The 16,088-nt window shown below is 34.1% G+C and overlaps 1 protein-coding gene across 2 annotated transcripts in view; it reads right to left on the reverse strand.

Annotated features, from left to right (window-relative positions):
* LOC117335454 (cysteine and glycine-rich protein 2-like) overlaps positions 1-16,088 on the reverse strand; it is a 34,028-nt gene that overhangs the window by 15,137 nt on the left and 2,803 nt on the right. Inside the window, exons 2-5 of one of the 2 annotated variants that reach the window (XM_033895459.1) lie at positions 11,797-11,930; positions 6,887-7,052; positions 5,851-6,008; positions 3,237-3,402 (exon numbers count right to left, since the gene is read on the reverse strand). In XM_033895459.1, coding sequence (XP_033751350.1) covers positions 3,237-3,402; positions 5,851-6,008; positions 6,887-7,052; positions 11,797-11,893 — 587 coding nt within the window. In that variant the 5' untranslated portion in view covers positions 11,894-11,930. The remainder of the gene's footprint in view (positions 1-3,236; positions 3,403-5,850; positions 6,009-6,886; positions 7,053-11,796; positions 11,931-16,088) is intronic. The other variant, XM_033895460.1, reaches the window with a different exon arrangement.

Genomic DNA, 16,088 nt, shown 5'->3' on the forward strand with positions numbered 1-16,088 from the left:
GCATAACATTGCCATTGTATTTAGAAACTTCAATTTTATTAACCCAATAAGAGCCCCCTTTTTGACAAAGAGCCGCCTGAGCAAATCTGGTAAACCCCACAAATGTTATACAGGGTTTTCTCTTACCCTGGACAGGATATCTACAGTTTTACCAGTGTGAGATTTTCCTATCTTCACCCAAATTGAGACGAGCTACACTTGCTCTTTGCACGTTCTCAACAACTGTATTTTGTCACGTCAACAATACCATGATGTCACGGTGACAATACAATGACATCACGTCGACAATTCAATCATGTTGTGTTAACATTTCCTTGCACTGATGTTATGTCCATATTAGATACATAAGAGGGTAAACAGGGTAAGAGAAAAATAGCCATTCACCCCCCATGGAATTGAGACGGAAATCTCAACCCTAGTAAGATACTTAAGCTGTCAAACACTCGACAAACCTCATTTTTACCCAACGGAGGTGAAAGATTCTATTAATACAGAAAATATCCTTTTATCTCTTTGAATTTTAAGGATGAGCTTCTGAATCACATCTACTGTTTATCACAAACTACATATGATGACAAATTATTTGGACTGTAGAAATCAGTAACAAGTCATTTAAGCCAATTTAAAGGATGTTTGGTAACTGGCAGGACAGCTAGTGGAATACTATATCTAGAAATCTGATAACTCGAACACCCTGCTTGACTTGAAGTAAACATTCAGTTCAGAGAGTAAAAGTTTTTTCTAAAATATACTGTGGATATCTCAAAGTCTTTTTATGGCTCCATTGACTTCGAGATACATGTAATGAGGATAAATGTGTCACAGTTCAATTTACAAACTGTTCCAAACTGTATAAGCTGAAATTTTGTTTAAACAAGACCCATTGCTATGTCTCACTAATTAGGTATTGCTATCTAATTATTATAGGCTGGTTAGTAGTTAAAATGAAAAATAAACATGTTAAGTAATTTTAGTAACTTGTACAGAACATATTACCAGATAAATATCAAATGACACACACTGTTAGACAAGCTCAAGTATCAAGAAGATCTACCTGTAGCTCTAGCTTGCAAAGTCTATAGGTCTTCAAACAACTTAACAAAAATACACATGCTGTATATAGTAAGGATACTTCAGTTTAAAAAAAAAATGAATTAGTAAATCTGTTTTCCTCACAAATGCAACAAAATATTGTTTCATATCTGGGCCATTATCAGTTAATACATGTAAATTGTATTCATCAAATCTGTTTCCTTATTGCAGCGATGAATCATTTCAACACTCCTGAATTATGATAGTGCCTAATTTAAACATGGTCAGAAATGCTAATCAGCTACAATTAACCAATAATCAATTTAACAAGGTATTCATTAGTATAAATGTTAAAATACACAAAAATTACATTCAGTGTTATGTACAAGAATCTTCTTCAGAAACGTTTAGCAAAACTGTTGCCACTTTACATCATATTATTACACAATCAGCTGATAAAATTATTTTCAAAACAGGAATTTAAATCCTGTTTCACAAATTTGGTTATAGCAGACAAACAAGATGCTACAGGAACACCAGTAAAAATTTAAGTATGTAAATGCATTTTCTATATCGTACAGGAACACAACACAGATTAATAACAAACACAAATGAGCTGTAGTCAATCTTTAATTCTGATATGTTTATTACCTCACCATGTACAGTGTTAACCCCTAATATGGACAACATATAATATGGTTATATTTTAGATTCAGTTTTAGAAATACATATACAATGTATACAGTATTTATATTGAAACATATGACACAAGACTAAAACAACAAAGATTGTTATCACAATTCATCACCTATAATTGTTCTACAAAGGATATTATGTTATACATGTGTATAGTTTAATAAGAAGTTTGCTCATGTCATAAACATCATGACACGTATATTCCTTTTATTACAGTATTAGTTATCCAATTAACCAAATGCTAGTTTCAAGCAGGATTTTATCTTATTTTTGCATGATAAACAGAACCTATCATTCAAGTCGGTATCACATGGAATTTATAAAGCTCGTTTAGAACATCTTCGATAGGGTAGGCGTAAATGCTACTAAACAGTGCCAGGTTAGGACTCATTCGGACTCGGGGAGTCGTCTCAAAAATTACCCATAAGTTCTCCAACCGACTCCCTTCTCTTCTTTCCCACTCTCTCCTTTCACTCCATACTGTACCCACTCTACTCAATTTCCCATCTGTTCTCGTCAGCTGAAAGGCCGTAAGGCCGTACTAGCGGACGTAAAACCCATAAATAAATAAAGTCATGCCACCTGAGCTTGACTGATGGGCAAAGCTTTTGACATCAAAATGAATCAATTTATAAATTGATGAATTCATAAAGGGGAAGTTTTATTGACTAATGAATGATTAAAGCATAAAAATATTTCACTACATGCAAATTGTATCTTCATTGATTGCTTATGAAAACTTAACTCTGAACTATAGTAATGTACATGGATGTTAAAATTTCAACTGTTGCTGTATCTTGTATGTGTTTTGTAGATTACACCACAGCTATGATAAACATCAAAGACATCATGCATGTTCTCACAACAGATATATCTCAACTGAACTATCAAATGCATTATCAGTCTGATCGAGACATCTGATCAAGACAAACACAATCAATAGAGTTTAGACTAGACTACCATGCTTTGTCAGCGAACTACTCTCAAGTTCTTTATTAATTTACTAAAATGTAATTAATCATGCTATGGCACTTTCTGGTAAAGTCAGGTGAATGAAAATGGATCCTTTTTTAATACATTTTTCTCAGCAAACTATCTGCTACATATATTATATTTATAACTGTGAAAGAACTGATAACAAAAAATTGGTTTTTCCACGTTGATTTTTTGCTTTTGTTGAATTGAGAGAAATAAAGTTTTAAATGGTTTTAATCCAGAAATTTCAGCACTCTAGCTTCTAAGCAAGGCAGGAGCTCAGCCAGAGCGTAGGCCACGTGGTTCGACGCTTCCTACCCATGTTGGTTTGTGTTTCTTGGGAAGCTGAGAAACAGGCCGGTCTATACTATCATGGTTGTGTCCTTGGGCAAGACACCAACTACTACAAGGAGATCAAGCCTCATAATGACCCTGGCTGTTCATAGGGTGACAAACCCAGCAAACAAACAATCTAGGCAAGGCAACTATATAAACCAAACTGATGCAAACATATATGCAAATGAGTTCATTACTCTAGAGGAATCTCATAGGGACGTCCGGTATCCATGGAGAGTAGTACAGCACCACCAGCGTAGCCGTAACCTTTCGGACCGAAAAGCTTGCCATAACAGTTTTTACAGAAAATATCACCATCATGGTCTGTGCAGGTGGAACTATCCAGGGGCTTCCCACACTGCCCTGAAACAGGATGAAGGTTGATGTACATACACTTCCTGTCAACAATTAGCAAATTGTGCTAGAAAAAATCACACCTTTACATGATATTAATGTGAATGAAATTACTGATATCAGGTCATTTTATTTAGCGATGGGAATCGGCTGAGATTTCAACATCGATGATCGGGTGAAATCGGTTAGTGTCATCTGATCGATTTTCGCTTATTAATCGGTGAGCCTATCATTACATAATCCTTTAGAAATATTACTTTTATTTACTCTGGAATCAAATATGCCCATTTTCTCCGAAGCAGAGTATGCGGCCATTTTGATTTTATACTTGAGCTTTACTCGAGTAGTTTTGTATCTTTATTTTCTATTATACCATTTCATTACATACGCTATAATCTTTATTGATAAACAGTTATATATATACAGTCAAACCTGTCATGTGACCTTCCAAGGGAGTCAATGAAAAAGGTCACATATGACAGGTGGTCTCTTAATCCAGGTTCAAAGAAAATGACCCGGGAAGTAAAGTTCATAATTATTCTGCCACATATGTAAAATTTATCAGCTACAAGTATGAGTACAAATATGAAAAGGAATTTCCTCAGTATTCAATTAAGATTGTGAATATAATAAAATCTGTAAGAGAACTCTCGAGGAAAATAAGAGAAAAAAAAATCACTATTCACTTAATAAAATAAAATGCCTATAATAATGAATATATGAAAATATCCCCATTTTGACAAATACATATATATAGTACAATCTTTATTTTTTTAGTTTAATTCAGTTTCTTTTATTTTCATTAATATATATTTTTTAAATTCTTTTAGTAAGGAAAAGCATGTTAAAATACTTTTTTAATTCAAAATACAAAAAAAAATAATAATCAAAGATTTTGACTGCATTTCCTTCATCACGATGGAGACGTTTTTAACTGGCAAATATCTGTCCTTATGTCTCAAAAAGAACATAAATTTCAGTTGAACAGTAAGTTGACTGTTTATGCACTCTTTTTCATACTTCCAGAGCAAATGGTTTTGTTTTTATCTATCAAAATTTCGTGAAAATTGTCTGAATGGCTAGGACGTCTTTTCGCCGTGAAAATTGTCTGAATGGCTAGGACGTCTTTTCGCCGTGAAAATTGTCTGAATGGCTAGGACGTCTTTTCGCCATATCCTATCAGCCCATCTCCTTTTTGAGAAGTAAAGTATAGTTTCGTTCATTTTGGAGTGTTATCAGGACAAAGATAATGAATTCAATGTATTTTCTGAGACAAAATAGGACATTTCATGCATTTCTGAAGTATTTTTTAATCTGTAAAAGCGGACAAGTTCGTCCGGTTTCTTCTTGATTATGACTTCTGCTTCCGTTTTAAAACTCGGAAAGTCGCTGAAAAAAGTCGCTTTTCAGCAGGTGGGACACGGAAATGATGGTCGTTAGTCGCGTCTGACAGATAGTCGCTTAATTCAGGTCACTAGTATAGTAAATAACGTTGGGAGGGAAAATACGGTCGCATATGAGAGGTAGTCGTTTAATTCAGGTGGTCGTTAAGGCAGGTTTGACTGTATATATATATTGCAATTCATTATAGTTAAAAAGCATGACTGGTAAGAAATTGTAGTTAAGAGTAAAATGAACTCGCACTTCCTGTTTTGAAAACAATCATCCATGTTGACATCTTCTAATCAATCATGAGAATTGGTTGCCTTTCCAATTAGATATTGATCATAATTGATAATCGGGACAACACTATTTTTATTAAGTTAAAGTGACAAGCAGTGCAGGAGATTAAGCCTGAAATGTTTTCCTTGATACAGGTCAAAGATCAAAGATCAAAATGTAGGTCGTAGGTCAGAATGATCTAGTAGACTACTCTTTGTACACGACACACTACCTCACGGGGACATTGATAGTATTGATAGTATTGATTAATTTTCAGATTTGAAGTTATATTAAAAGTTTGTGTCAAATTCAAAATATTTTGATTCTGTTTTCAAGATTAGATATTTTGACAATTTTTTTTTTTGGGGGGGGGGGGGGCTAATTTCCCTTGAATAGCGACTATTATATTTTTTACAAAGAATCAATATAATCAACTTTGAAATCAGCCAGATACCAAACTTTTATCTGTCAAGTTTAATCAGTTGATAATGAGATAATCTGTAGCCCAAATACAGTTGCTATAGATTGTTTTTTTTTAGAAATATTAACAGTAATCTAGCTATTACCAAAGCATTAATTGAACAAGTTTCATAACAGGGGTTGTATTTATGTATGATCTCTGCAGAGATAGCTAATAAAGAATTTAGCCCTTGGATTTTGATACAAGTAATAACAGATACAGATCAGAGGGTAAAAGTAATGAAAGCTTTCAACTAAAGGTTTCTTTACAATGAAGATAAAATCTTGGTTCTTGCCAACATGAAGAAAATTAGTATAAAATGTAAAACTACTTACCACAACTAAGACAGATTTTGTGCCATTTTCGTCCCATGGCACGGACCTCCTCTGCATAGTAGACAGTGTGTCCACAGCGCAGGCATGCATCACGAGCAGCCCAATTAGCCGGTGTTTGGAGAAGTGGAGCCGAAACAGCTTGACCAAAGTGATCGTGTCTGGACACAGCCCCAAATGATAGATAGTGTTTACATACATATGCTAACCTAACTACATATATTATGGAATTTAATATGTTTACATAGACTATAATACATGTTTCGCCTACATATATAAACATCCTTTTACAACAAAAATGTAGGTGAAAGCATTTCCTATTTGAAACCTGAATATTCTAGCATCCTGTCGAAAACTAATACTAGTAATTCTAAATCAAGGAAATTAAACAATACTGTGACATTCAGATCAATTTCAACCATTGTATTGTGTTCCCCAATTCAGACGATGCAGGTAGTAATATAATGTATGTTGTAAAGTTTGGAGAACATGTTTGTCTCATTGTGTACTGTCAGTTGATCTCTTGATTCAGCTGAAGTCTGTTTATATGGTTTGTCTATATGTCTGCAGAGTTCATCCCCATAACAAAACCTGTTATATCCAATTTAAAAATTCATTATTTATGAATTATAAGCGGTAAAATATATAAAAATAAATGTTGTATTTTTTTTCTTTTCGCTCCATCGCGCACTGATTAGGGTAATTAGGCCGACCGCGACCTACATGGTTAGCAATATGGCGCCGAGTCAAGTATGAAATTTTGGCTAGTGTACAACGAGGGTCTATACAGACGAAATAAAACACCTAAGTGGGACTAAAGGGGTGTTTTGGGGTAAATAGATATCTCATTTATCCATATATGTAAGGTAGGTGTTATGTCACAACCGATTTTATTGTATTTCACCAAATTCTTAGCGACACCAAACGGTGTCGGATAATTCCATGTTTTCATATAGTAGTGCGCTCTGGCCCTACACCAGACATGGTAACAGGGCCAGAGAAAACTCGGGCTAGCTAACTATCTGACAGTATTTCTTACCCATCCGATTCTCCATATCGGGCTGTACTGTTGGCAGAAAGGCCTGAGGCACCACCTGCAAAGCCATAACCTTTTGGTCCGAAGTTCTTTCCATAGCAAGCCTTACAGAATGCCTCCCCCTGGTGATCAGTACAGGTAGTACTGTCCAATAACTTGTTGCACTCCGCTGTAAAATAAAACAGGAGTTATTTCCCATGATTATTTGTATGTTTTACAGATGCTGAAGGCTGTTAATTGATGAAAATTAGCTGTAACACAAAATGAGAGTTATTCCCCTTGACTAATAAATCATTATAGTAGTAATTTGCTTCTATCAGATGTAAAGTATAATATATGAAATTAAAGAGTTATTCCCCTTGGTCTGGTTGTGCTGTTCAACCAGTACCAAAGTCTGTTCAAATATGTGGGCAAACCAGTTGTCTGTTTTTAGATGTAATTAAAATAACATTTCAGGAATAAATCTTGGCGGACCTGCAGAAAATCATTGTGTAAAAAAAAAAAAATCTGGTCAAACTATTGCAATCAATAAATGAAAATGATCCCAGTAAGGCCAAAATAAATTAATTACTTGGTTCTGATGCTAATATTTAACAAAAGAGATGCGGCAGGAAGGAATTTTCTTTTTTAACTTTTCAATGAAAATCATTTTTTCCACACAAGATTTCAGTATTCTGCTGTAAAATAAAGATATATCTAGTAAATTAAGCATGACTAGCTAGTTATTGGTATTTTACTTTTGTATTGGAGCCTTCTGCCCTATTTAGTGCTGTCCTCTGTGCAATCTTTTACCATTTACACAAGAAAAATAAATCACAATCATTTAAATTCTTGCCTTTATTTGTCCTACATTCAAATGTTTTCGTGACTTGGATGAATAACAGGTAAAACCAACATGCACATTGACTTTCTGCATTTTAGATTATGCATTCCCTATATTTTTTTATTATTATCATTTTTACGATAAAATCGGCAATGCCGGATCAAGTATTTTTTTATGTCTTTTTTGTCATACTTGTTATTCTTGGTTTTAAAATAAAAAGGAGAGTTATCGCCCCTTGGATAGAACATTATACAGTGGATGTTGTTCAATATCATGTTGCATATACATGTACAGTTATCAGTTTTTGCATACTGTAACTGTAAAACAGTACTAGAATCATAACCCTTATTTGGTTGTCACATTCCACATTCAGCTGTAAAGTATAAGATGTGTAGTCTCCGCTTGCAAGTTGTCTCCCCTTTATTCTGTTATTCTCTTTCGGATGTTTTTTTTCTCTGTAACTCCTACACCACACAAGCAAACATACCTATTACATGCATACAAGTTACTAATGTTTTTTCTCTTTCTGTAATAATCTAATTTTGTAATATATCTGGTGCATGAACTCTTACACTGTTATACAGACTTACCATAATATATTTGCTCATGGGTGATAAACAGCATGGCTGGCTGCAGTGTTCATTATATTTTCATCAGTGCAATATCGAAGATTATAAACTGATAGAGACTTAAATCCTCACTAGAGATAATATAACTTTTGGTTTCGACTTTTGACCAACAAGAAGAATTCTTTCTTTTCATGGTATTGATTTGAAATTCTCAGATTTTTGGGTTCCTGGCATGGCAGTCCAAAACTTTCCTGCATCTTTACAGTAGCCATTACAAATTATTGATATTCTGTCATACTTTGGAAATATATTCAATGGAAAACCCTTTGAAAATTATCTACACTATGTACATCTCACATTCTCTTGACATAAGTTCAAAACATCCATGTTTTAAGAAGTTGAAAACGTTCAAATTTTGACAGATGAATATTGACACTAATAATGCCATGGTATAAGATATGAAACCCTACACTAACAGTAACTGCTCATACACAACACTAGTAGAAAATACATACATGTATATGATGCTCATTTGAAACTAAATAAATTTCCTCTATTGATAAACCACACTGACAGTTATCTACCTACAATCAGTTAATATAACTATCTCTGCCTCATGTCTGGTTTACACCTGCTAATCCCTCTATCAAATATCAACCCTCCAGTACCACACCTGTTAATCTCCTATGAAATATTGGAAGATGATATATCATTACAATGTTACGGTTGCTAGGTAATACCAAAAGTGACAGTCTCAACAACATTGATACATTGATTTTTTCCTGTTTCCATCTGTGTTGGCCAGGAATACATATTGTCAAAGCAATACAGCAATGATCACATTGTATATGCATATCTATTGTATATTTAAACTATTTAACCAATCATCAGCAGATCAAGAGAGCCAATGTACTGTTGGTGCAGCAGTTAAAGTCACAGGGAATTACTAATGTGTCTCTTTCTAAAAAAAAAAAAAAAAGGCGTTTATTTTAACTACCAGGCCAGGTAGTGCAGTGGTAGCACACTCCCTTTCACCTAGGCAACTAGGCTTCTCAATATGACGTGAAAAGGTATAGAGGTCAGCTAGCCAACTACATGGTTGTTTATGGTACTCCAGTTTCCTCCCACATTAACCCTAACACTTCCATCCAGGTCAACTGGTGATAAGTATCATTTTATATAACTTGTTTCACAACTGTAAAATAAATATAGCTTAAAGTTATCATCAATCTTACTGTCAGTATACGTATCACTCTCTACTCTTTCCTTCCTCATTCTCAAATCCATCCTTCTATTTCCATGCCATCGCTTTGTATAACATATAATTTCTCTCCATTCTATATTAAATAAAAAAAATTTCTCTGCCAATTCTCTGGATCCTATTTTTTATCCTCTCTTATATAGCATACCTGCACAAATTACTAAATGTGTGATTAAAACAACATTATGTTTAACAAGCTAAAAGTGTTATGGTAAATGTTCTTTATATATATATATTTCCGATATAGTTGATGATTGATTGCTCAGTAAGTTGTTGATTGCTAGGGAAATAACTATCAATCATAAGTTATGAAGGGCTTTCCCATTAGGGAAATAGTTAACAATCATCTGTTATGGAGGGAATTCTAATAATACTATCCCTCATCCTTTTATTGGGTTCACCTCCTGCACTAAAACTCAACTACTTTCAGCACCATGTATCCAACTAATTAACTCTTCTCTAAGAAGTACTGGTACAACTCCTCACACCCAACTCTGATTCTTACATGCACATCACAGAGAGACTTGCTGAACATAATGGCAGAAGGTCTGTTAATTATGTAGTTATAAATTCATCCCATGTATAACCAAAACCCCATCCTATCCTACAGAACTCTCAGTTATATATCGGGGTGATGACTGACTGATACAGAGGAACATGGATGAGTCATATTGGGTCTCACCTTGAAAACAGTAGCTAAGTTTCACATCAGAACAGGTTCAACTTTGGCATAAGCCTTACATCTTTCCCAGTTATTAGCTGATTAATGATGAAAAGTAAAATGCATACTTCGAATAGTGCTGATAACTATAGATTGATATCTCAAGTTTAGAGCAAAAATTTTCAAAACTCTTTGAAATTTACTTTCATTTTTTTTATATGTCAAGCGCAAGAATGTTTTGAGAAAAACAGTGGATCAAATTATCCTAAAATTAGCTGCATTCTGATTTTATCGACAGAACTATTCTTACACATAAATTCCAGCAAGTATTCACTTCTAAACACTTTGAAATCTGTAAGGCAAGTTATATATATATATGTATACACCAATATCTTGAAATGAAACCGGATATGTTTATCAAAGTAAAGATAATATGTACATATAAATTAATTGCCTATCACAACAAACTGATAGGTAGAACAGGGTTGAAAACACTATTAAGTTATTTACATGTATATTTTGTTTCATTGCATAAAGTTTCTTGACCCCTACATTCACCCAGTAAGTATAAACTGTCTTCATACATTAGAGAAAACTGGGATTGAGGTTGTCTTCCAATCAAAGTATGGGGTCTTTTTTTCCAACTAAATTGATAAAAATATGTTGAAATCATACACACGTTTTCAAACATGAAACTCCTAAGTATATTTTTGAGATTTTAGACACTGGTGCTGCTATTAGACACTGGACTGGTGCTGCCATTTACTTTATACCATAACTAATTAGGCCTTTAACACAACCACAAAACTTGTTATAGAAAACTGTAGAAAATGCAATTATTTACACCAATAATAAAAGTGCTAGAATAATGATGATTATCAAATGTAATGTGTGGTTACAGTATTCCAACATAATTTTCCATGAATTTTGTAAAAAAAAAAAAAGTTTACAGTAACTCACTTTCGTATCAATAATCATCCCCAACATGATCATCATGATCTTCATCATATTTGGTTGTGCCACCCTTAAGATGATCACCTAAATCATATTTAATCATCTATCATCTGATTCATCTTGCATGCCCACCCATTGTGATAATGAACAAGAGGCCAGATGGGCCTGTATTACTCATCTGTAATCTTTACAGGAGGTGAAGTTAAGATTTCCACCACATTTAACAGCCTTTTTTTCAATAATTGGTGCCCTTCAAATACAACAACCTTTGAATTTTTATATTCAGAAACTATTAATTTGAAAATAGCACACTCAGTCTGTATGGCTTTTAAAATCCATTAAGACAATTTCATATCATTCATTTGATGAAATTGATAGGCCTTCAACTCAGCATGCTTTCACACTAAAATGATCACATCCCAATCCCATAGAGACTTTTTCCACAACTGACCCCATCCCCAGTAACCTTGAAAGAAGGCCAAGGTCATTTGTTTGAACAAACTTCAACCCAGCAAATTACTGGTCCATTTCATTTGGTCATTCAATATTGAGAAGTTGGACGACACACGGACTCTGTATGTTGCACAATGACATAAGCTCAACTGACCTTCAGGCAGTTGAACTATTAATATAAATACTACTTACCACATTTGAGGCAGAGTTTATGCCACTTCCTTCCTAAGGCACGAAGTTCTTCTGCGAAGTACACAGGTCTCTTACATCTAGGACATGGTTCTGCCATCTTTTTTACGATCTTGTGTCAGTTTTTTTCAAAATGTCTGTAAGAAACCAATATTACATGGGGACTTTCAAAGTGCCAGAATGAGTCCTGATTTTTAATCTGATATGGAGTTTATAAGTTAGATGTATTACCTTCATAGTGTAATTAAGAATTTAAGAAAAATCTGAGAGAATACATGTATAAGAAAGAACCTTGTGTGTGAGTACATATACTGAAACCTGACCTGCATAGCTGTTTTTGGAGGCACTTAAAAATTTAGAGGTAATGTATATGTAGGTGTTTGATATAAACATATTGGCTTCCGAGTTCTACTGACAGAACAGGCACAGTTTGTACTCTGTTCTAGCATCAAGTAAATATATAAACAGTAAAGTTATTTAAACCATGTGTACAGAGATTCACTACATCTGTTGCACAAGGTTGATGTGATTCTCCTTAAATTTCCACATTTTTTGCCCATTTAGTGAATGTGATATTGATACAAGTTTTCTATTTTTAGTTTAATATGAAGGAAATCAGTCCTTAAATCTTAATCCACAAATTGACAATGTTAGATTATGAATTTCCTGCCATTTGTGAGATTTCCACTTGCTATGAAGTGATCCTTGTTGGATGTTGTAATTACGGTCCATCATCTCCATATGTTCTTTTTAAGCTTGATAATTTCAATTATTTCAACTATTAGACTCAAAGTCAATACTTTATAAATGAAAATAATATGCAGCAGAATTAATATGATTAATTTTCTAGAAATTTCTAATTTGCATAATAAGACAAAATGACCTCTTGACCAACAACTCCTACAGATTGTGAAATGTCATGGAAATGACGTCAACAAATAATTTCTTGACCTGAAACGAAAGATCAATTAAAGATAATCCTTGGAAGCTGTTGACAAGATTTCTGAAAAATACACAAAAAGTAACCTTTAATTCTAAGTCCACTAATTATATGTTTCAAAGAGATCAGGCAAAAACAGAGAGAGGAGATCTTCTGGCAAGATTCCAGTGGATGGACCGTCAGAATACACACCATATCACTCCTATCAAATTCTGACAGGTACGGTATGTAAAATGATATAATGTATATGTGTTAGATATCTTATGCTCAAAGATAGCCTGGTCTAATTATAACTAATCATATGCGAAATTTTGCAATCATGCAATTATACCCCTCAACAAAAAGAATTGGTACTGCTCATATTTTCTCTTTTTTCCCCTCAAATCACCTGAAACATTGAGTAATGTGTACCATTACACCAGTATTTCTCCAGCTGCTCCAGAAATAAGGCCAACGACCTTGTATAATGAACTGCATCCATACCATGTTATCAGCATTTGAAATAGGCTTTGTTGTATATATGGCAACAGTAATAATGATCAGGCTGAGAACATAAAGGGCACAGAGAGAAATCAAATACCCTTGGTCGTTTAACCCTAAAAACCTTATATGATTAACCTTACTACAATCTACGTCCAGATCAAGTTTAAGTATACAAGCCTATTTAACCCTATCTTTCAACAACCAACTTTTTCGTCAGGGTGAAATATTTTTGTTTGCCAATTTTGAACACAAGACCCTGATGTCAAAATCTATTTTCAGCAGTATACACTCCTTGTATTCTGAGGTTACCGGTTTGCCAGATGTGGAAACATAACTAGTGCATGGTAGAAACTGTTGTTGGGGTATATCATCCGTGCCATGTGATTTCACACACAATTGCATGTTGACATTCAACAGATGTAATTCAGCACACCATCAGGACACACAACAGCTGAGGGCTATGATCTAGCAATCTTACCGGTTAAATCATGAATTGTTTCCTGGCTTACAAGTGTATACAATTGTACATACAATGTATAAATATAACCTTTCCTTGGTAAGATAGTCTAAGCCTTGTAAGTTTTGTCATGAATCAATAATATGACTTTTTTTTTTATGTGACTTTTTAAGTCAAACTGGTCCCAGTTCCATCAACATTCCTGAACTACAAATTTCTCATAGGAAATCATTTAAATATTGGGAGGGAAAAATCTCCTTTTAGGAAACTTAAATTCTGTATTCTGATGGAAAATTTTAAGTTTGAAAACTGTGATCAAACTTGGGCCAATGTGTATTAGGATTTCACAGGGTACTTATACCTAATCTAAAAAAACTGATTAATAAATTTGTCAAATTTTAAACAAAACCTCCAGACACAGAACTGAGTTATAATCAGATTAAGTAGACCAGGCTTCAGATGCTTACCTCGTTATTGGTAGTAGACTTTATAGCTTGCTATCATTATATCAGACATCTGTGGAACATTTCCATAAACAAAGATATATTTATACCTTATAGCAGAGACGTAATTACCAGGCCCACACCGATAGTGATTAGGGCTATTTTTTTCCTAAAAATCTATCATTTTATCGGGAAAAGTATTTATAATTCAACACATTTACAAAAATCCTGATCATCTTCCTCTTCATGTTCCCTGTATGGGGCAGAGTTTTACTTTAACTATATCACTTCACATTTCAAATATGTTGTTACTATATTAAGTATTACACAAGTTTAACAGGAAATAAAATTGAAAAGTACTCTATATATACATACTGGAGTTCAACTAGTGACCTCCATCTATTCTAGCTCCTAACCTTCCCCATTGTAGAGTCAAAAGAAATTTCCACTGTGGCACCACAGCCAGAACTGCCATTAAGGTGACAAGCATTCCAATCTAATTACTTAACTGATTAAAAGTCCTTGTCCCTGAAAATCATCATAGCCAAGGTTTCAAAAGAATCTTTCCAATTTTCTTTACATGCATGTGCAGCTTCCAAATTATACATTTAGATGGAGTGGTCAACATGCAGCACTGCATGAATCAACAAAAATTCCTGCCTACCCTGATTGAGGCCTCCATATCAGAAGGAACCTAGATAGTCTATATATATTTTATATAATATGAATATTGGCCGTAAGAAATTTTCTAGAGCATCCAGCTTACCCCTGATTTTTGGTAATTTCAGAAGTTAAATCACTATTTCTCAGAAATCTGAAGAGTCAAAACACATAGTCAAATAGACAAGTTCCTTCAATCCAAAGAGCCCGATCTCATTTTGGAGAGTCAAAAATATATTCTCAAGTGTCTACTGGAATCCCTGAATTGTTATATTATTGACACATAAACACGACTGGAGTCGACACACTTTGTTGATATTACTATAGCTATTTCATCCAGTTGCAATTAAAATGTAAGTCACCAGTACATAGCAAAGGGTCAAATGAATCGGTTAAAAATTTCCTTATCATGACTTTTGCCTATCAAATCAATGATCAATTAAACATGTCTTACATTCCTTCATAGAACTTAGTGTGCACATCATTCTGGTTATCTAGATGCTTGTATTTTATATGATATACTGTAAATCACTTATATTTGGCGAGTACTTAATTTCGCGAACTCACCTAATTTGACTTATTCGCGAATACATAATTTCGCGAATTCTGATCTCATAATGACTTTAAATTCGCGAATGACGTTAACAGATCGGCGATTTTTCCGTGTTGGTAGCCATTTTGTCTATGAGAGTCATGTGACGGTACAAGAAAAGTCATGTGATTCAATCATGTGATATCGGTGTCTGGACATACTGCATTGTATTTACCGTACCTGTATGCATGCTAAATGGCTTACAAAGGCGGTGTCAGACATTGAACAAAACCCACGGCTCATTAAGAATGCCTGGAAGATGACGGGACTACAATAGGTTGTGAGTTAACGTACATTGTAATTAACGTACGTGTGTATACAGTGTTACCGATGAACAGTTCTCGGGACAGTCTATTGCTAATGATTTATACTCCAGGCGATTATTTGCTCTGAATGTTTGAATTAAATAAATAATCTGTTTGATTTCAACTTTGTTATGGTAAATATCTTTTCGAGAATCAAGCGATGTGAAGTGCTATATATACATGTAACCTTACATAACTTACAACAGCGTGGGTAATAAAGTACGACGTATTCCGGGTGACCATCCGGGATCCTCGGGACCGTACATATTGTACTTAAATTAACTATATGTAAAATGTCGTCTAGGAGTTAATTAAGTCCGAGTTCAACCACAATATCAGTGTTCAGAAGGGTTTTTTGAGTGTGAAATTTTGGTGTTTTGTGATATAAAAACACACTCTGATATAAGTATATAAT

Source organism: Pecten maximus, chromosome 10, assembly GCF_902652985.1.
Source record: "Pecten maximus chromosome 10, xPecMax1.1, whole genome shotgun sequence".
Lineage (NCBI taxonomy): Eukaryota > Metazoa > Mollusca > Bivalvia > Pectinida > Pectinidae > Pecten > Pecten maximus.